The following is a 22727-nucleotide window of genomic DNA, read 5'->3' on the forward strand; positions in this document are numbered from 1 at the left end:
ATTGCCAAACCTGGCTCTTACTGTTAGCTGCCTTGAGTGCAGAGAGCCAAGGTGGCGCAGTGGTTAAATGCAGCACTGCAGGCTACTGCTAGATCAGCAGGTCAGCGGTTCAAATCTCACCGGCTCAGGGTTGACTCAGCCTTCCATCCTTCCGAGGTGGGTAAAATGAGGACCCAGATTGTTGGGGGCAATATGCTGACTCTCTGTAAACCGCTTAGAGAGGCCTGAAAGGCCTATGAAGCGGTATATAAGTCTACTGCTATTGCTATTGCTATTGCTATTGCAGTTTATTAATTCAGAAAATATATTAAGAAATCAATCAATTACATCTTATATAGAAGAATCTTCCTTAACTTGGGATTCTCTAGATAAGTTCTTCCAGTGCTTTCTGTGGATGATGGAACTCCACCTGGAAAGCATCAGGTTTGGAAAGGAGATTAAAGGAAATAGCATAAAAGATGTCATAACTCATCGGGGAAAAGGAACAGATTGTGCAATTGGATTAAGGAAATAAGATAGCAATGATAATCATATAGTATCAAGAAAAGTTACCATGGATGAGAAGAAGACTTGGAAATGTATTTCTATATTGCAGGATTAGAATTAATGGAAACATTTATGGGGACTAATTCATTTTATGTGCACAGCAATGAAGTTGGGTAAATTCTGCAAAATTAGAGGTAAGGCCCAAATTAACTTCCTGGTTGGGCAATTTAAATCAAGGTTTCTTATGATTTTTTTGCCTTCAATATTGTACTGACTTTATAGGGTGAACAGGCAGAAAGAAAGGCAACAGCCAAAGGAGTGATGCCGGCTTTAATTATGATTAAGCATACGATCCCTGACAATTATTTATCTGTTGGTTAAAGTCTATTGACTCCTCTAAAAAACATTCCATTTTGGAAAGGAAACGGGGGAGGGAAACACTGCATCTTTCCCAAGTTTAAACTGCACCTGATTACTCTTCCAGGTGTTATTTGTATATCTGATCAATTCAGTTATAGCAGGGATCCCAATCCCTGGGCCATGGACCAGTCCTGGTATGTGATCAATTAGGAATTGGGCTTCACAGCTGGAGGTGAGTGGCAGATGAGCGAGCAAGTGAAGTTTCATTTGTATTTGCAGCTGCTCCCCAGCGCTAGCGTCACCTCCTCAGCTCCACCTCGGTTCATCAGGCAACACATTGTCATGGGACTATGAAACCTACTATAAACTGCACTTGCAAAGGATCCAGGTTGCACCCTCCCCCCCCCCCCCGAATCCATGAAAAATCGTCTTTCACAAAACGTCCCTGGTGCCAAAAAGGTTGGGGACTGCTGATTTATAATACATCTTGTTAAGCTTTTTCTTCAAAGAAAGGCACTGTTCAGCCCATGTTTGTAACTTTGCTTTGGATATCATTAGAAATAAATGGCTGCTATTAAATTCTATAGTTTCTGAATGCAATGCTAATGTTACACATCATTTAAAAAACTCCACCGTCTCTTCCAAAGTTGGAAATCCTATTCTCATGCTGTTTTTCCTAAACAGGCATATTTCATAATGATTGAGATGTTTCGATGTCTCTTGCTAATTTACATAAATTATACTGAATTCCCAGATGCTATCTTACCTGATTTTTCTGAATTAGGTTTATTTTTGTAGGAGGTATAGTATTTATTAAGCAATCAAATTTTGGTTTCTTTCTTAAAGGAAGCAATTTGGTAAGTTTACATGTTAAAGAATACTTCCAAATCATACACTAGAGAAATGATTCATGTTTTCTTCTTTACTTTTGTTTTTGCTTTTTGTTAGAATTTCTTCATGTTATCCACTCTCCAACAATTAGTTGATCTTTTTAAAAGATCAACAAGATGGGACAATTTTTCCTTAGGCTGTATATTGCATCTTACTACATCTACCAGGCTTTTTAAAAATAATCATGTAGGTTGATCTCATAATCACATATTTATATTTATAGCTTAGTAACACCTTTTTGGCAGGTTGCCAAATTCATTGAGGAACTAGCAAGTGATGTATTTTATAGATTGCTTGTGCATCTCAGAATGAAATTAAGATTTTAAAGTGTGTGGATCTTAAGTGTTTGTAAGTTTTAATTTTTAATAATTTTTCTTAAACAAATAAGAATTTATTAATTAAATTGAAGATAATATGTTATTACTAAGTAAATTTTTGGTCGATTGCTTCTTGCTAGTGAGGGACAATCCCTTGTCTATAACAGCTTCTGAAGGATATATAAGTGATAAGAAGTTATCAACAGGGGAAGAGATAATTTTGGGGGATGGATTTTGGGAGAACGGATTTTGGGCAAAATGGCCATCAGTTATAGGAGAAAACAGGCATTGAAAAAAAGGGAAAATTTAGCATGGAAGAAAAAAAAAAGAAAAAAAAGTAAGATGAATTCTGAGAGAGTCTTATATGAAAAAGTGTTAGAAATTGTTACCCACGATAATGAATGTAAATGGATGCATGTCAAGTGCAAGGAACCAGATCCATGTAGGTTCATATAGAGTTCAAGCTAAGTAATTTACTATAGTCTGCCTATTTTACAGGAATTTCCCCTGCCTTCTCTTGGCAGCAGATTAATAAGGCTCTCTGGAGCTTGGGATGGGGGCCAGTCTCGGACCTCTTGTGGCTGCACAAAGTTGAATTAGAGGACCTTCAAGGTCCCTTCCAACCCTGTTATTCTGCTTTTCCTCTTCCTTGCCTGGCTGAGTGTTTCCCAACAATATAAGAATGCTTATTGTTAGAGAAAGCACACAATTAATTAATTGGCTTCAAGTATGGAATATTAAGTTGAAGGTTGGTTATTGTATGCGTTAAGAAAGGTTTATACTGTGTTTCCCCGAAAATATGACATGTCCTGGAAATAAGGCCCTCCCCCGAAAATAAGCCCCGGGGAGGGCGCAAAGGTGCTTGATTTGCTTGGCGCCTTCAGGATACCGCTAGGTCATGGGTCAGCTGCCGGAACCATAGAGTGTACACCCAGAGTGGACAATGATGGAAGACTTGGCAGCCAACCTCCGGGGTTTGGAAGCCGCAGAAGAAGCCATGCTGGGATGGCAGTGGCGGCTGCATCCTGGCCCTGCAGGGAGAGCTGGGCCAGGGCATGGTGAGGCTGGGAGGTGCACAAGTGGGGAGCGGAAAAGCCGCTCACGCAACTTATTTTCAGGAAATTATGTCTTATTTTCGGGAAAACACGGTAATAAAACAAAGCAAGCGTGAGAATAAATGGATCAACACAAGGACAAGATTCTTTTGGTTGCTTTATGTACTTCTGAACAATAAGGAACACTTGCCTTGACGATAGATGCATTTGGGGGCTTTTTCCCCATAGCAGAGTCAATGTGCTTTCCTCCTGTCCATCTGATGTGGCAGAAATATGTGCTGATATGCTTTGCACTGCCTGCATTGGTAAGCCATATTGTGTTTCAGTAATAAGGCTAACAACTGGTGCTGTCCACCCACATATAAAGCAGGACAACTTGAGGAAAGTGATTGATGGACTCCCTGCTGGTAGGAAAATCAACTAACAATTGCTCTCCCTACGGAGAGAAAAATGGTTACATCAGTTGTCAAAATGCAGATCTCGGCTAGCTCATCTACACAGGTTCATTTGTGGGCACATCTGTGTGACAAAATAGGCCATGCAGCCCTGCTTGTCTGGGTAGAATCTTCACGGATCAAGTACTGTACCAAAAAAATATACAACCCATTGTGGAGGGGATCAGTTGTGTATTTTGTTCAATTAAGCAGGTAACTATATAGTTGCTCATATCTCTCAAACCATTTTGAATGGAAGGAATGACACACCTGATCCATAGAGGAAAGATGGGTGGGTACAAAGAGGAGTAGGGCAAGGGGTTCTTTGATGCTACTACACCGCCCATCCCTGCCCCATATATCAGGAACTCCAGCTTTCTTGCATTGGGAGAGCTAAAGAACATCCTCAACTTTCTCTTCTCATGTAGGGTATGCAGGGCAATGTGGGGTTAGAGAGAAACAAGTAAGATACTTGTTGTCAAAAGACTTAATTTCTTCTCATTTCCTTCTCTTCCCTGCTTCCTGGAAGGCCAGTGAAGTACAAGAGTAAGAGTGGCTCTTTAGATGACCACCCCTTGTGGTTAGGCTGCCCTCGTATGGTTCAGATGCATAGCATAATATATAAAAAGAGGTAGATATCCACTGTCCAGTCATGTCTGACACATGGAGGCGGTGCTCATCTCTGTTTCCTAGGCAAAGGAATCAGTGTTGTCCAAAAATGCTTCCATTATCATGTGTCCAGCATGGCTATAATGCCAAAGGCGCATGGAACACTATTATCTTCCTACTGAAGTGGTACCTATTTAGAATAGAATAACAGAGTTGGAAGGGACCTTGGAGGTCTTCTAGTCCAAACCCCTGCTTTGGCAGGAAAGCCTACACCACTTCAGATAAATGGTTATCCAACATCTTCTTAAAGACTTCCAGTGTTGGAGCATTCACATCTTCTGGAGGCAAGCTGTTCCACTGATTAATTGTTCTCACTGTCAGGAAATTTCTCCTTAGTTTTACGTTGCTTCTCTCATTGATTAGTTTCCACCCATTACTTCTTGGCCTACTCTCAGGTGCTTTGGAGAATAGTTTGACTCCCTCTTCTTTGTGGCAGCCCCTGAGATATCAGAACACTGCTATCATGTCTCCCCTAGTCCTTATTTTTTAATTAAACTAGACATACCCAGTTCCTGCAACCGTTCTTCATATGTTTTATCCTCCAGTCCCTTAATCATCTTTGTTGCTCTTCTCTGCACTCTTTCTAGAGCTTCAACATCTTTTTTACATTGTGGCAACCAACACTAGATGCAGTATTCCAAGTTTGGCCTTACCAAGGCATTATAAAGTGGTATTAACATTTCACGTGATCTTGATTCTATCCCTCTGTTTAGGCAGCCTAGAACTGTGTTGGCTTTTTGGCAGCTGCTGCACACTGCTAGCTCCTATTTAAATGGTTGTCCACTAGAATTCCAAAATCCCTCTCACGGTTGCTACTATTGAGCAAGGTACCACTTATATTGTATCTGTGCATTTCGTTTTTCTTGCCTAAATGTAGAACCTTACTCTTTTCACCATTGAATTTCATTTTATTAGATGTTCAAGTTTATCAAGATCCTTCTGTATGTTAAGCCTAACGTCTGGAGTGTTGGCTATTCCTGCCAGCTTGGTGTCACCTACAAATTTGATGAGTTCCCCATTTATGCCCTCGTCCAAATCATTGATGAAGATGTTGAAGAGTTATGGGCCCAAAAGAGAGCCTTGGGGTACTCCACCGCATACTTCCCTCCATGTAGATGCAATTTATCTACTTGCATTTGCATGCTTTTGAACTGCTAGATTGGCATGAGCTGGGAAAAGAAGAGGAGCCCATCCCGTCATGTGGTACTTGAATCTCGAACTGCCAATCTTTTGGTCAATAAGCCCAGTGTCTTAGCCTCTAGGTCACCATGATCCTATAGCATAATACACTGGTGTCCCAAAGGTGCTTTTTTTTCAACTGGACTTTTAGGTGTTTTTTTTAAAAAGACATTTCGCTTCTCATCCAAGAAGTTCTTCAGCTTCTGCCTTCAAAGAAAAACCAGAAAGGCCAGTTCCCTCTTGAAAAAAAGCACCTTTGGGACAACCATGACCTTCATGACTGAGAATCTGCATAGACAATACACTGGTGTGTATTTTCAGGGGTCTAGTGGTCTTTGAGAGGACTACTGGACATGAATCAAAAAAGTTGTGTGTCATGCATCAGATTCTCTAGTACCACTGGAGGTGGAATGGATTGATTTGTAGGGAAGAGTGAGTAGAGAGCCATTTGCCCTACTTTCCTTCCCTTCAACAAATCTATGGTTCTTCAAATCATCTGCATGGAATCAGATAACTTTTGGCTAAACATCAAGTTCTTCCGTTCTCTTGCCATTCTTCCAAACACCAAAGGTCAGTAAAGTGCTGCACATCTAGATTTCTGAATTTGCAGGGAAATTGGGGAGGTGATGGTGGGGTGGATGAAGCAAGAATTTCTTATTGGAGTTTCGTAGTTGAGTTAAAGAGAGAGTCCTTTTCCTTGACATCAATACCTTCTAGTTAGCTATTCCTAGAATTTAAGAAAGAAACTGTCACAGATAAAAGAATTCTACTAGTGCTTAAAAATGCAAAAGTGACTACTGGAGAGAAAGAACTTTTCAGTTGTGATCTGTAAATGCTTCTGGTATGTTTGGATTCTTATTACAAAACTAGAAGAAATTAATACTCTATTGTTGCTAACATTGTGCTTAATTAAAAGAAAATGTTAGCATTTTGTACATTTGCCTGAAGAAAAAGCTAGAAGATTGGAGCAATGAGTAGCCACATCTCAGGTGATGAGAGAAGAAGGAAGTTTATCAAATTAAACAAAGGAGGTTTTTGTATCAAGAGCCGTAAGAGGAAGACCATCAAAAAGAAGCAATGCCAATGACTAAGAATCTCCATAAGTAGATTTAGAAGCTATTCTGCAGTAGGAAAATATAGAAAGATTTAAGAATCTGACAGAACAAAAAAGGGTTTTGAGACTTCAGGGAAAGAAACATGTACCATGGAACAGGACAAGATAGTGGACCTTCAAGGGGAAATAAAATGAAAAGAAATGAAATGAAAAGTAGAACTTTTATAAACTTCACAGACTTTGTTGCCTAATGTATAGAGTGTGGAAAATAGACGCAATATGTCTGAATTGCTACTACAAAAAGGTAACTTTGATTTAATTATGTATGGAAAGCTGGGTCAATCACAGGAAGGCTCTTTAAAAAAAATCAAGGTGCATTTACTGTCATCTACTCAGGGATACAGAAATCAATTCAGTTGCTGGAATTCTCATAAGCCAACTCTTATCTTCTTAATAATAATATCTTCTTAATCGTAACAGATGCTATGAGAATCATGCTTGGAAAGAACTAATTTTAGTTTTAGGCAGCTGCCCACAAGCTTTATACTATGACATAGCAAAAACTGAGGTCCAGCCAGTACCAAAGTCCACTGAATGTGCTGCTGTCTTCATCAGTGCACTGTAAGCTTATCTCTCCAGTTCACAACAGATTAAATTAAAAAAAAATCATAGAACAATTTAACACAAATTTGGAAAAATTCTTGCAGCAAAGATAAATAAAGAAAATTCTAAATTCTAAAGTCTTTGTACAAAGTGCTTTTGGTTCCTAAGCCAGGTTTTCCTTGAGCTAGCTTTTTAAAAGAGTTTTCTAATACCCATAGGAATTATTTTGTCAAGAGATTATTTGAACATCTGTCTTTTAGATAATCTAGAAAAGGGGGCACAATGCCCTTCCCTGTAAAAGAAAGCCTGAGTTATGAGAGTGTCCCACAGTGGTAAATATTCTACCTTAGCCCGTGCTTCTTATGAAAACAATCTCTCTAGTTAAGAAATCATCTTCAGTTCAGATAAGATGGGGGGGGGGGGAATCAATGTTTTTTCAATTTTTGCCTCTTTTCTAAGGGGAGCATTACTGAATTCTTGAAACTACTTTCAAGACATAGGAATACAAAAAGATAGTAAAGCACTGTTCTAGGTTCAAGACAGCCACTTCTGAATTCCAGGACTTGTGATGATAAATGCTTTCCAATTTATTTGTTTCCAGTCTGTGGACACTGCTGTTGTTTGTGGTTGCTAAAAATGAATGCACTGGTCCAAATACACTCAACTGCTGAGCCACATATCAGCAATCATTTCCATTCCTCAGGTTTCTACTTATGCGTGAGCATAAGTGTGGTCAAGGCTGGAAATACACATTTCCTTTTAAGATGGAGAAACTGGCAGTAAGATTTAAGAGTACACAAAAGAAAAGTTACACTGACTGGTTCTCCCTGTATTCTCAACACATCGGTTTTGCCTGGGCTGTAAACAGCAACTTACCTTGGGTTGGACTGAGAAAGAGGATTCATTTCTTTCTGATAGTGACTTCCTTGATTAACAGGCTGCAAAAGACACAAGAAATAAGGAGTCAAACAATGATTTTGCCTGTGTTCTTTCAATGTACATAAATCTGAACTGTAACTAATTATTTACAAAGTATATTATGTATATTTAATTCTTACAAAAAGTTTAAAAAAATTCTTTCTTAGTTCCAAAAATTCCCCAAAGATGTTGGTGGAAATATGGAAGGTGTCAGGCCTGCAGCCATATTTGCCTGTGGATCTCAGGCCTGTCACACTTTCTATTATTCTACTATGTATTTTCTATTGTAGGAAGATGGGAGGGGGGATTGTACGGATCTAGATGATATGTAGCCATAACAAAATTCTTTCTAGAAAGCCAAGGTCATCCTTTGTCTTTGCACCTGACTAGAACTGGATGGGTGGAAGCTGCCAGCATGGGAAGACTGGACCATATGATGGACTTGTAGGTGTGGGGGCAAGATCTTGAACATTCAACTGGGTGGGAAAACTGGGAAGCCGTCAGATTTGGGTTTTCCCAGATGTGCCAACATGGCTCTCTTAATAAATTGGAACTTTGAGCAATTCTTTGCCTTGGACTCTGATTTAATTTTGGATGCTATTTGGAACCCTGACATTAGGATAGCAAGGCACAGATCTGTGTAATATAAATTCACATAGTCAATAAGATAATATATTTTTATATTGAATGAATCTGTGTCCCCCTTCTATGCTTTGTTTAGTTGTTTAGTGAGTTGTAATAAATAATAGTACTGAGTGCACTTGTTAAAAGGATTTAAATGCCATGCCATTATGCTTCATGTCCCAAATTTAACAGAACAGTGAATGGTGAAAGATAGCATTTTCCCCATAGTGGTTCAGCATCGCTCTGGTTGAACCTCTGTGAGAAAGGAGGAGAGCCCCAGGGAGAAAATTTCTAGCATATCCCAGACATGTACTCCTGAGCTTCCAGCTGTATGTGTAGACCAGCAAAAAAATATCTAGTCCCTTGGACTGCAAGGAGATGAAACCGATCTGTCCTAGAGGAGATCAACCCTGACTGCTCTTTAGAAGGCCAGATCCTAAAGATGAAACTCAAATACTTTGGCCACCTAATGAGAAGGAAGGACTCACTGGAGAAGAGCCTAATGCTGAGAACGATTGGAGGCAAAAGAAGTAGGGGACAGCAGAGAATGAGGCGGCTGGATGGAGTCACTGAAGCAGTTGGCGTGAGCTTAAATGGACTCCAAAGGATGGTAGAGGACAGGAAGAGGACAGAGGAATGTTGTCCATGGGGTCGCAATGGGTCGGATACAACTTCGCAACCAACAGCAACAAATTTTTTAGTATCCACTGAGAAAGGCTTTAACATTGGCCTGATTTAATGGTCTTCCTCTGGCAATTTTGAAAGGCAGATACAAAACAATTTTATTTGCTGCTTGATTATGTCTACTGTGTCTACAGGTACCACAGAATCCTTTGCAAACATTTTACTGTGCTGCTGATCTTATATCAATATTAGAATCTGTTTTATTTTCCCATGCCTGGTAAAAATAGTTTTCTCTGCTCTCTGATTTCTATACATAAAAACTGCTTTCTGATCAAAGGGACTTTAAACTCCTGGATGTTGCCATATTCTCTTATGCTGCTAGTAAGCAAAGCTGACCTATCCCTTACTATAACTGGCCTAAATTTTGAACACAATTAAATATGTATATAAGATACCTATTACATTACTCTGTTTTACTTTAATCCATTCCTGTTTTAGATTTTTAGCCTTTTGCCTTAATTTCAGACAAATAATATTGGGGGGGGGGTTTGGGGAGGGGGAGGGAGGAGGTCCTAGAAACATAGTTTCCAATGGTAAAATAGTGACAGTAATACTTCGTATTATTCTTTTAGTTTGTGTTTTATGTTTGGTCCTCCTCTTTTACTTTTAAAGTGTTTGCTATTTGTTTCATTCTATACTGGTCTTTGACCAAGATTTAAGTATTTTAAAACAAATCCTACCCTGAAGAAAATGGCTTATCTCCAATGTGTTTGAAACATCACTGTTTTGTATGTGGAAAATCAGACTTGAAATGCTTCTAGATGCATCACAGCTGGAAATAAATTGATTAGTTCCTGAACGTGTAAGGAGATTACCTCATTCTCTTCTTTCCTCAATTCCCTTCCTTCTTTGCAAATTCCAGAGTTGGATTTGATGCAAAACAGTCACTTTAAAAAAGTGTATTATACTTGACAGCTAAGCAGACTAATATGAAATTCTCAAAGCTGTTATATCTTTTGGAGCATCTGCTAAACAATTTATATTTCAGTAATATTTCCTGACACACCTAGTTACTACATTTCATTTTTTGGTAAACTATCTTTGACTGCAGAGTACAGCTTTAGTGCATTGTTGTTATTAATGTATGTAAGCATCTGCTCCTGCCTGCTTGCCTATAGGAATTCTGAACCTTTGTAGCTTGAGAGAAAATCCCTCTCCTCCATCCAATTTTATTAAAGCTACAACAAAACTAGAAGGACATCAGATAATCATGCCACAGCAGCATATGGTTGAAGCCAGGCTAGTACAGGAGGAAGGTCAAAGTAACTCTGTACATAAATATGAATATTTATATTTAAATGTGAATATTTATATCAAAAATATATAAAGCGTACATTCTAAACAAGAAAGATAAACGATAGACAAAGAACAGCCTTCTGGTGGTGCTGTTGCCATAGATTAGATCTAGGGATAAAGAGGTTATCTCAAATTCAGCCAACATCTAGAACAAAAGCATTGCTTTCTAGTGAGAAGCTGTCTATAATCTACAAAGCAAAAATCAGCAAAGCTCTGATGAGTAAGTAAGATTGGAAGAAAGTAGGATTAATTAGAACAAACCTAGATTGTATCATTTCTCACAAGAAACGTTATGCGTAACATACACCTTTCTCCCTGAAAGCGAGGGGAACTAAAATTAAGCATCAGTTTTTTAAAAAAATACAAGCCTTGGAATCGCAGAATATTGAAAGAAGAAATGAAGTTGGTCACAGCAGTTTGGTTTCACTCACTATAGAAATGTTCTTATGCAGGGTCTAATTTTTATCAGCCCTGGAGCCGTAAATGGTAACATACTTCTGGAAATCTAAAGCAGACCAAGTGAATACATGCCTTGTTTAATGTCAAATCCAAGTTCTAATGACAGAGTGGAAGAACTTGACATATATATTCCTATAGGAGAAAATATACCATAATGTACTTTAAGAGACCTTCGGGCACATGAAATGAATTCTAAATTCATAACAGGTATCACACACTGAAGGATTTATGATATTCAGTTTAAATATGTTGTTCAAAGTCTCATAGGAACCTCACATATTTTTTAAAATGGATCATTGGTTTGAACATCATGCATTTGGGGCATTTATAATATGCACACTCCCCGAGGAACCATCTATTGTGCTTAGCAAACATAATTGGCTTTTTAAAAATAATCAGGAGAATCCAACAATCACAGAAAATACAGAAATAACCGAAAACTCCATGTAAAATCCATTAGAAATGTGAATATGATCAGTGCTGCAATAAAAGCCTTCTTCCTACCTCTGTGTTCATAATTGGAGGAATTCTGAGTCAGCAGCACCATTCTCTGAAAGCAGCCCTATTGTATAAATTGACAACAACAACCATTTTAGCCTAGCTACTCTGAAGAAGAATAAAGGGAGACAAGCAAGTCGTTAGTTGTGGCAGATGACTTTCACTAGACAACAGATGACTTTTTCACTAGACAAACAGCTGACACAGGCTGGATAGGGAAGCTTAAGGGAGCCTGACTTTCAGTTGGGCTTTTTCCAATAGCCTTGAAAACAAATCAAGAACTTCAATTGCCAAGAATATCAACGACATTGCATGAGACTTATAATTCCCCCCCCCCCAAACTACAGGAAAATGCCTCAAAAGTATATACTACGAGCATCAGAATAGCTAGAGCCAAAATCTACTGAGTGATTTTGGCCCTTTGGAACGAGCTCCCCGCAGAGATTCGGACCCTCACCTTTCTCCAGGCCTTCCGAAAAGCCGTTAAAACCTGGCTGTGTCGGCAGGCCTGGGGTCGATGAGTTCCCTTCCCCTCTCGAATCGTGTGGCTGTTGGTTGTTTTTTTATATGCCCTGTACTTTTTGTGTAGTTTTTGTGTTTCCCTTCCCCTCGGGTTTGTGCGCCGCCCTGAGTCCCGCTGGGAATAGGGCGGCATATAAATAAAATGAAACTCGAAACTCGAATACCTCAACAGAAATAATTCATTGTCTGAAAACATTTTTTAAAAAATATTGGTTTCAAACTATAAACCAGGGATGGGGACTCTAGTACAGATTTCTTCACTGGTTCAGATTTTCAAACAAGAGAAGCAACTAGAAAAGATTGTTGCCCAGCTACTTTTGATAATGCTTTTTAATGACCGGCTCATTGTATTTCAGAATAAATGAACAAAAGAGATATATTAGTTAGGCTGCAATTTCTATAGCAAATATAAAAATGGTATGATTGAAAAAACTGATAGGCTGTTTGGTGTAGTGGTCAAGGCATCATGCTCGAAATCAGGAGACTATGAGTTCTAGCTTTGCCTTAGGCATGAAGCCAGATGGATGACCTTGGGCCAATCTCTTGTTCTCATCTCCTGGAAGGAGGCAATGGCAAACCCCTTCTGAAAAACCTTGCCAAGAATACTGCAGGGACTTTTCCAGAGAGTGACCGAGAATTGGACAGGAATTAACTAAAGAAAAGAAGAAGAAGAATATTGTTGCAATAATCTGTTCTTTCTCCTATCTTCATTTTTTTGTAATTAATCTCTTATTTGTATTTCCCCCTTCATCCATTTCTTTTAACCAACCATACATCCTTTTCATTCTTCTGATTAGCATACTTGCACACAGTCCCTATGGCACTCTGTGTCACAATTATTTTACTCTGTTCTGGGCACCTTCTATACATCACACCTAGTTTATATTCATTTTGCTGCAGGATTAATATATCTTTTAATATTTTTTTTATACATGACCCATACTTTCTCTTCCTGCAATTATTTTACCATCCCTCTCAATTTTCCTCACTTCTTATCTTTACTTTTGCAAAGATTTTTTTTGCCAAGAACCCCTCTGGATAGTATCCGAATATCCTTATATTTTTCATCAATTCTCTAAATCTTTCACCATAAGCAATGAAGTCACTCAAGCTTTTAGACTGATATTAATCCCTTTGCTGTATATACCTTTCAATAGACATGCTTAAACAATATATTTTGGGGGAAAACAAAAGATTTTTCTCCAAGCAAACAATCGTTATTGCCACTGATTCAAGTCTTCAAATTCTCTATACTTTCTTGTACAGTTTCCACTCGTCCATTCATGTTACCTGTTTTACTCATTTTTCTCCTAAATCCCATTCATTCAGAATATCAACAGTGAGATGGAGAGCATATAAATGTAATAAAAATAAATAAATAATCTCCCGTCCCCCAACTCAGCATTCACACAGCAACTAAGTAGGAATTCTATAGATGCCTACTTTCAAATTCACCCACAAGAAGAAGATGAAAGCAATTCACACAGTAATTGACCATTGTTTGTTCAGCCACCCAAGGAAAGGGATTCTTCCCTAGTGATCTTGGTAGAACCCCAAAGAATCCAGACAATCAGTTTTTATACAAGTATGGGAACAACATTTCAGAGATTTATGTGCAGATTCCAACATAAAACTGAACAAAGATGCTCACCACTTTCTCCTTTTGAAGTCACTGGGTAGTGATTTTTGTCCTTGCTGAAATAATTAAAATGACCTTAGCTTGATGGATACATCTTTGTTCACCTTCATCAATCCAATAGGACATATTGTCAAGGATTGGGGATAATAAGAGAGATCTGACTAATTATAGACCTACCAGCCTTTGGAGTATAATAAGCAAACCATGTGCTAAACACTTAAATTGAAGGCTCTAAGACTAGCTAGAGCTTAAAGGTGTAACAGGAGACAAACAAGTGAGATTTAAAGAGGCCTCAGTGTCTAGTGATATTCTTGTGCCACTTAATGAACAATCAGAACCATAAAGTGAAGTCTTCCAAAGGCTTTCTTTGATTTAACATTTGCTTTATATTCACAATGATATTGTGGGAAAAGCTAAAAAAATTACATCCATTATAGGAGTCTTCTTTTCCGAATTCAGAAGCTGTACTTCCATGTCTCTTTAAGGTCAAATGCAATCCAGAATTGTTGCTCTGATGGTAAATATATAAAGAGAATTGAGGCAAGGATGTATTTTGACCTTACATTGTTTAAATTTTACATTAACTCCATGTTTTTAAAAAAAGCTAAACAAGATTTTAATGCTCCCCAACTTGTAAGATGTAATATTCTCCTATTTTTGCGCAGAGATGATGCAACCAGACATCATCTCATATATGCTCACTGTGCTCAGAACAACAATAAGACCTATAATTCTGCACTTTAAGAAGAACAAGCTGGTTAGAAATTTCCCCCCAAAAATAAGTAGAGTAGAGTAGGGTAGGGTAGGGTAGGGTAGGGTAGGGTAGGGTAGGATAGAGCAAGGTAGGTAGAATAGAGTAGGTCCATCTTTTTAACTATCTTACTGTGGTGTTTCATTCCATGAAGATTTGAGAAACACATGATGACTATATTACCCAGATGGCATGAGCATCTTCACTGGATGCTTCTTTTATTTATCTTTTTATTTTATTTTAATGAAAACAGAAGAACTAATAGCGGCAGCTTTAATGTTTTTTGATGCCAAATTTTGGCTCCAAATATTATATGGTGCCCATGTGGGAATTTAAACAAAGGAGTGCTAGTGCAAACCACTATTCTTTCGGCCCCTAAGGACATATCTAATACATCATTCAGGCTGAAGATTAGGATGCCTAACATTCAAGTGAGCCTTGGAAGCAGATAAAGTTACTGGTTTAAGACCAGGTTTCCCAAGAGGTTTATTACTCTTAGTTCCGGCAGATGTTCAACTATTGAGTTTGAAAACAACAAATGAACTAAAATAAATGTCATGTAGACTTTTGGTAGAGTTCTTTCCATCTACTGGATATTCTAAATTTATATAATCTGAGTGTTCTTGCCTATGTGAGTCTGGGAGACTAAAATAATACAATATTTTATACAAAGTATAATAAGTAGAGTATAAAGCGTCTTATTATACAATACTTTGAACAGGGATCTCTATGTCCTTTCTGTACCAATACACAGACAGAAGGATGAGTTATAATTTCCAACCTGAAACATTCTATTACATGTAGAGTAGTTCTATGTACCAACAATGAAAATAAGATAGGAGGTAATGATGATGCAAACATGAACTGAGCACTGTTTTATCAATGTGGTTTTGTAAACTTGCTGATTGTATATTGTAAATGAAGGTTCTCTCTTTTTTTGTTGCACTATTAGATTATTGCTTATTGTGGTTCTTTGAAAACATTGTGATTTCAGCTCAGAACTCCCATTTGAGGCCCTGCATGGTCTGTGCCAAATATTGAGATTTGCTTTTGGAAATTTTTTATATAGGAATCTGTGGTTTAGCCTTAAAACAAGCAACTGCAGAAAAATGACAGACGACTATTAAATTTGATGGATTTCTAGAGAAAAAACCTGAACAGATAAAGACATAGAATATAAACTGATCTATAAACTGAAAACTCTAGTGCATTGAAATGAATGGAAAAGAAAATGAACCTTGTCTTGTATTATAGCACCATATTAAACTTTCAAACCAGCTTAACATCTTAGATGTTACTGTTTTGTTTCCCTTTCTTACAAATACTTGCTAGAGTGTTCAACAATATACAGGTGAAACTTGAAAAATTAGAATATCGTGCAAAAGTGCATTTATTTCAGTAATGCAACTTAAAAGGTGAAACTAATATATGAGATAGACTCATTACAAGCAAAGCAAGAAACAATTCTTTAAATGAGTCCAGTATAATTGGAGACTTGCCGTACTTTTCGGAGTATAAGACACACTCCCCCCCCCAAAGAGGGTTGAAATGTTGGTGCATCTTATACACTGAATATGGCCATTTTTGGCCTCCTGAAACCCCACCCCGCGCATCCGTTTTTGCCAAAAATGGACCCGTTTTTCACAAAAATGGGGCACACGGAGGGTTTGGGACAGATGTGGTATTATGCTGGTTCACCCTGGTTCGAGCAAACTGGTAGTGGCAGCGGCAGGAGGCTCTGTCAACCCGCCCAGACATCATCACGGATGCTCTGCACATGCGTAGAAGGTTCTGTGCATGTGCAGAAGTGCCGCATGCGAGCGCCCCCCGTTCCAAACCAGTAGCAAAGATAACAGGATTTCATGCCTTGTTTGGGGTGCCTGAAGAATGCTCCTAGGGGCTGGGGAGAACAAATATGGCATGTCTGGAGAGTTTGGGAGGCCAAAAATGGGCCCATTTTCCCCAAAAATGGGGTGCGCAGCAGGTTTGGGAGGCTTACAGAGAGCTCCTGGGGGCTGGAGGGAGCAAAAACCAGACATGTGGAGGCCAAAAACTATTTTTTTCCATATTTTTGTCTTTGAAATCTTGGTGCATCTTATACTCTGGTGCAAAAAATACAGTCTGAAAAATACGGTAGCTAGGGCACAAAAAGGAAGGTACAATTCAAACTTACTGCTGGGAGACATGAATTCCAAGTGTTCGTGTCATCACTGCTTGTGCTGATGCTAATATTACAATTGTTGATCTGAGAGGCGCTCAACCCATGTGAAGGTCCATTATGTTCTAATTCTTCATTTTGCTGCCTTTTCATGCTGGCCAACATCTGCATTTCAGACATGGTCATGTTGCTTGGCTGGTAGTCTTTCCAATTGTATTCCTATGGATTACATGAAATGAAACATGGAAATTGTACAGATACATCTGAAGAATTGCTTCTGGCGAGAAAGGCAGCATACGAGTTTAATAAATAAATAAAAATAAAGAGCATACGTAGACATAAATAAATTTCCATGCAGATAGTCCTTGACCTACAACCGTTTGATCACTGATCACAGCACTGAAGTGACACTTATGACTGTTTTTCACACATATGACTCTTGCAGTCTCTCCATGGTCATGGGATCAAAATTCAGATCCTTGGCAAATGGCATATATTTATGGCCAGTTGCAGTGTCCCAGGATCATATAATCATCTTTTGCTACCTTCTGACAAGCAAAATCAACCGGGAAGCCAGATTCACTTAACCACCATGTACTAATTTAACACTTCTAATGATTCCCTTAGCCACTGTGGCATGAAAGGTCATAAAATGGGGCAAAACTCACTTAATAACTGTCTTGCTTAGGAACAGGAATGTTGGGCGCGATTGTGGTTGTAAGTCAAGGATTACCTGTAATAGCTGAGCATGTATAATTTGAAAGACAAGATATTAAAGGATACATTTGATCCAAACTGTGGACAGTAATTTTGTTTGTCTTAACAGAAACAAAACGGGAGGGGGGGAGTATAGTTATGTACAACACTGCGTTTCAAAAGCTTAGCTCTCTCTTCTATAGTTTTGTGGAAGTGAAAAAAGCATTAAGAACTGTGATTAGTACTATATAAAAGGAGAGGAAAATTAAAGCTAATTTAAGTAAGGTATCCTATGAACACGGAAAGAATCAGTAATTATAATCCAATGAATTCCACTGAACTAGAGCATCTGTTACAAGGTGGATCTACATAATTTTCATACTAATTTCAGTACTTGGTTATTATTTCTATGGGATAGCAAAGAGAGGTCCCACAGCTTAGATAAAGATGTATTTTATGCATAATGCATAAAGCCTGGGATATGGCTGGAAAAGGCTTCAATCTGAGATCATAAAAGAAACCCCCCACTAACAGCAGACATTATTGGTTTATATATGCCAGATCCAATGGTTTGACTCAAAAATTATTAGTATTCATAAACTGGTGCTAATTTATTTATTTATTAAGCATTCTAATCTGCTTCACTGCAGAGGCTATCGACTCTGGGTAATGCACAAAACATTAAGAAGCCCTTAAAAGCAAAAACAAAAACCACCTTGATAAGCATATGGAAAACTGGATTGCTGGTTGAAATCTTAATCTTTGATCAAAATCCTGCTGGAAGAGGATGATTTTTAATGCTTTCAAACACTTTAAAGCATATGGGCTAGGCATTCTCCTGAGATAAAGTGTTCCACAGTTCAAAGGCGGCTATGAGAAAAGTCTGCTGAACACTTAGTTCATTTGCAGGTGCCGCTTTCTGCAAGCCTTCCACTGTTGATTGAATGGGATAGAATGGGTTGGGACATTAGCTAGGCAGTCTCTGATCTAATTCTATCATATAGGGACTTTACGGCTAATATCCAGCACAGAGCTGAGCCTAAAAGACAAGCTAGTCCAATGACTGCAAAATGTGCATAACACAATTTAAAATAAGATTTCCCGGGTAGGTCTAACTGCTGCCTTCGATAACAGTTGCAGTTTCTGAGTTTGCTTCAAGGATAACCCCTTTGCTATAGGACAACTGCAGGGTGTGATCCACCAATGAGATGTGAAGGTTTCTCAACCCCAGTAGGGCTGTAACATGGTATACTGAACAAAGCCTCCTGGCAATGGCCTCCACCTGCTGTTTAAACAGTTGTTGTGGCTTCAGGTGGATCCTGAGGCCCCAAATCAACCCCCTTCAAGGGTCGTGACCCGTCAAAAGCGCGGACGGCAAAAGCGTGATCGACAAAATCGCGCCTTTGACGTCATCACAGCGCGACGAAAAAGATCGAAAAATTCAAATAAAAATTAATAAAAATTAAATTAAAGCAAGCCGATTCACATAAAGGTAAGGGTTAGGTTTAGGGTTAGGTTAAGGGTTAGGGTTAGCTTTAGAGCGTTAGCGTTAGGGTTAGGTTAAGGGTTAGCGTTAGGTTTTTCGTTACTTTAACGGTTAGGTTTAGGGTTAGGTTTAGGGTTAGGTTAAGAGTTAGGTTTAGGGTTAGGTTTGGGGGGCTTAGGGTAAGGTTTTCGCTTTATTTTTACATTTTTTGAACTTTTTCGTCGCGCTGTGATGACGTCACAGCGCGCTTTTGTCGAGTGAGATTTTGTCCTACGCGCTTTTGTGGTGGAACCTCAAGGGTGTGCATGTTGTCTGGAATAATCAATGGGCCTAAATGTCTATGGAGATTCTCAATCATCCAGGTCATGGCTGTCTCAAAGGTGCTTTAAAAGGTAAAGGTTCCCCTCGCACATATGTGCTAGTCATTCCCGACTCTAGGGGGCGGTGCTCATTTCCGTTTCAAAGCCAGCGCTGTTTGAGGATGTCTCTGTGGTCATGTGGCTGGCACGACTAAACTCTGAAGGTGCAGGGATTGCTGTTACCTTCCCACCAAAAGTGGTTCCTATTTTCCCACTTGCATTTTTATCTGCTTTCGAACTGCTAGGTTGGCAGAAGCTGGGACAAGTAACGGGTGCTCACTCCCTTAGCTGGCACTAGGTATTCGAACCACCGACCTTTCTGATCAACAAGCTTAGCATCTTAGCCGCTGAGCCACCGTATCCCTTAAAGATGCTTTACAAAAGGCAATTGGATTTTCTTGGATTTTTTCTTTGAAAATATTTCGCTTCGAAGAAGCTTCAGAACTGAAGAAGCTTCTTGGATGAGAAATGAAACATCTACAAGAAAAAAAACATCCAAGAAATTCCAATTGCCTTTTGTAAAGCAGTTTTGAGACATCGGGCCTAAATTTAATAGATGAACAGCATTTCCATTTTGTTACTTTTCTGTATAGCCCTCAGGCAATGAATATAAAATAATAAATATAATATAATATAATATAATATGATATAATAATAGAATAACAGAGTTGGAAGGGACTTTGGAGGTATTCTAGTCCAACCCTCTGTTTAGGCAGGAAACCCTAAACCATTTCAAACAAATGGTTATCCAACATTTTCTTAAAAACTTCCAGTGTTGGAGCATTCCACTGATTAATTGTTCTAGCTGTCAGGAACTTTCTCCTTAGTTCTAAGTTGCTTCTGTCCTTGATTGGTTTCCATCCATTGTTTCTTGTTCTGCCCTCAGGTGCTTTGGAGAATAGCTTGATTCCCTCTTCTTTGTGGCAGCCCCTGAAATATTGGAACCCTGCTATCAATGGGTTCAAAGCTTTCACAGAATTACTGGTCCAACCTGGGCTGGTGATGTACAATGAAATATCATCACTATGCTCAACCCAAATCAATAGATGAACCTTCCCAGCAGTTCCTTAAATATGTTGAATAACCCCAAAGAACTTTCATTCTCTCTTGCCAAAGTAAAGAGCCATGTCTTCGCAGCTCTTCTGAACAAGAACAGAGTGTGGGTCATCCAGATAATGGGGGTAACCAAGATTATATTATCTATCCCCCTCTTCCCATCTTTGAACTTAGTTAAAGGGACTCTGGGATAAATGTTTCTTCCTTGGTTGGACACTGTTGTTAAGGGTCTGACAATTATTTAAAAGCTGTCCTTCTTAAAGCTTGCAACTCTATCAGAAAGACATAGCCGGGGTGGGTGGGTATCTGTGCTTCAAAGCCAGGAGAAGAAAAAAACAAACCCCACCCTTCTTCCAAATTTATTAGTACCACACTAATAGCAGTTAGGTTCTGTACTGTTTACGCTGTTATTTAAATGAGAATATAGCAATTGTTATTTTGGAACTTTAAAAAAGGGCAGTTTCCTTTTAAGAAAATGTTATTTTATCTTCAAAAATATCATTTTACTTTTTTTTTTTTTTAAGTAGGTGTGTACTAGGCCATTCTCAGTTTTCAGTGACATGCTTTTGGCATTTCAAATAGATCATTTACAGAAGCTATTTGAATAAAAGCCTTCTTTGTTTCCCCTCCAGCACCACAAAGCAGGCCATTCTGCACACGAAAAGCGACACTGTTTGATTCTGTATAGATTTAGAGTCAATAATGGGGTTGCTTTATATCTTTAAAAAGGAATAGGCTGAATGAAGGAGAGGGTGGGTGGGTGGTCAATGGCAAATAATTTAAGAAATTCCCCAAGGGTGCTTTGTTCTTTAGGAAACCAAGTGTGAGCTCATATGGCGAGCCCTTTTGTTCAAAAATAACAACGTGCATTCAACATGTTTAACCATAATATTGAAACTGAAAATAATACAATGAAAACAGCAGATCGGAACGACTAGAGAAATGTGCCCATTATAGGTTGGCTGGCATTCCCTCTAATGAAATTAGTGCCCAAACAGTCATTGTGTCATGGATTTGTAAAGCCAAGCAAATGGATTTGCAGATTTCTCTAATGCAGTAATTCTGTTCTAGATTTGTACGAATTCTCTCCCCCCCCAAATCTTCAGAAATTGAGTGTCCCGGAAAAGGGCTCATGTTTACAAAATCTGAACTTCTGATCGTCAGTTTCTATAAAACATGGACTCATCCTTTGACTAGTTAAATTTGTAATGGTCTATCAGTTCTGATATTACTGTATTCCTTCTACTCAAGGTCTTTCATATATTGTTGAGGAGGTAAGACCTGTCAATCAAATTAAGCGCTAGGGTATCTGAAGGTCTGCTCTCCAAGTTGACATTCTCCTGACATTGGAAACATTTTAAAGGTAGGCAATCCATACTTTATAAACATAGGTATAGACAGAGATCTATCATTGTTTCCTAAACTCTCAAAGATGCTCAAAGTAATCTAATGCCATGTTACAGAAGAAAACGACCTACACCCCTTTTCTGCTACCAAATATGTACAGCAATTCAGATCTAAGTACATTACAAGCAGAGACCAAACATAAATAGTGTGTGGTTTGCTGTTTCACCTCATCTTTTCACAGGAAACAATTCACTTTTAAGCCCAAGGATGGAGAATTTATATTCAGCTAATGCATAGGCTTGATATGAAAATCAGTAATGAATATATGGAAGAAAATAGGAAGGAAGGAAGTCAAAAATACAAAAAGTATTATTCTAGCAATTGTGGTATTATCCATCAGCCTTATATTACTTAGTTACATTGTAGTTATGGCTAAATCCTACTCCTGAATGAGTATTTGTTCCTTTTTTAATAATACACCTGTAAAAGATTTTTTTAAAGTTCCCAGATTTAAACACTTTTTTGAACATTTTTCTTATTTTAATGGCAGCATCTAGCTGATTTCATATGTATTAGGACTATGAAGGTAATTAGGTAGGGTTAAGACTTAATTATGGGGGGGGCATGATGGTTTAGTGGTTAAAGACGTTGACATTTCATCTGGAAAGCTGACAGACTGGGTTTGAGATCTGGTGAGCTCCCGTTACCTGAGTCAACTCCTACCCACGTAGGTGTTTGAAAACATACAAATGCGAGTAGATAAATAGGTACCATTTCAGCGGGAAGGTAACAGCGTTCTGTGCCCTTCGGAATATAATCATGTTGGCCACATGACCACGGAAGTGTCTCTGGACAACAATGGCTCCCTTGGTTAGGAAAAGGAGATGAGCACCGCACCCTAGAATTGGACACAACTGGCAGAGAAACCAAAGATGATTAGGGGGCTGGAGGCTAAAACATACAAAGAACGGTTGCTGGAATTGTGTAGTTTAATGAAAAGAAGGACATGATAGCAGTGTTCCAATATCTAAGGAGTTGCCACAAAGAAGAGGGAGTCAAACTATTCTCCAAATGACCTGAGGGCAGGACAGGAAATGATGGATGGAAACTAATCAAGGAGAGAAGCAACCTAAAACTAAGGAGAAATTTCCTGACAGTTGGAACAATTAATGAGTGGAATATCTTG

At 38.6% G+C, this 22727-nt stretch overlaps 1 protein-coding gene across 5 annotated transcripts in view; it reads right to left on the minus strand.

The window, feature by feature from the left end:
• Positions 1-22727, minus strand: part of CFAP20DC (CFAP20 domain containing) — a 184933-nt gene that overhangs the window by 56754 nt on the left and 105452 nt on the right. For all 5 annotated transcript variants that reach the window (XM_087708783.1, XM_087708784.1, XM_087708781.1 and 2 more), the window contains 2 exons: positions 16613-16816; positions 7925-7986 (listed from right to left, as the gene is read on the minus strand). In XM_087708783.1, the coding sequence (XP_087564909.1) occupies positions 7925-7986; positions 16613-16816 (266 nt within the window). The remainder of the gene's footprint in view (positions 1-7924; positions 7987-16612; positions 16817-22727) is intronic.

The sequence above is a fragment of the Thamnophis sirtalis genome, unplaced genomic scaffold (genome assembly GCF_051295495.1).
Source record: "Thamnophis sirtalis isolate CommonGarterSnake01/CBP01778 unplaced genomic scaffold, rThaSir2_p1.2 scaffold_3, whole genome shotgun sequence".
NCBI lineage: Eukaryota > Metazoa > Chordata > Lepidosauria > Squamata > Natricidae > Thamnophis > Thamnophis sirtalis.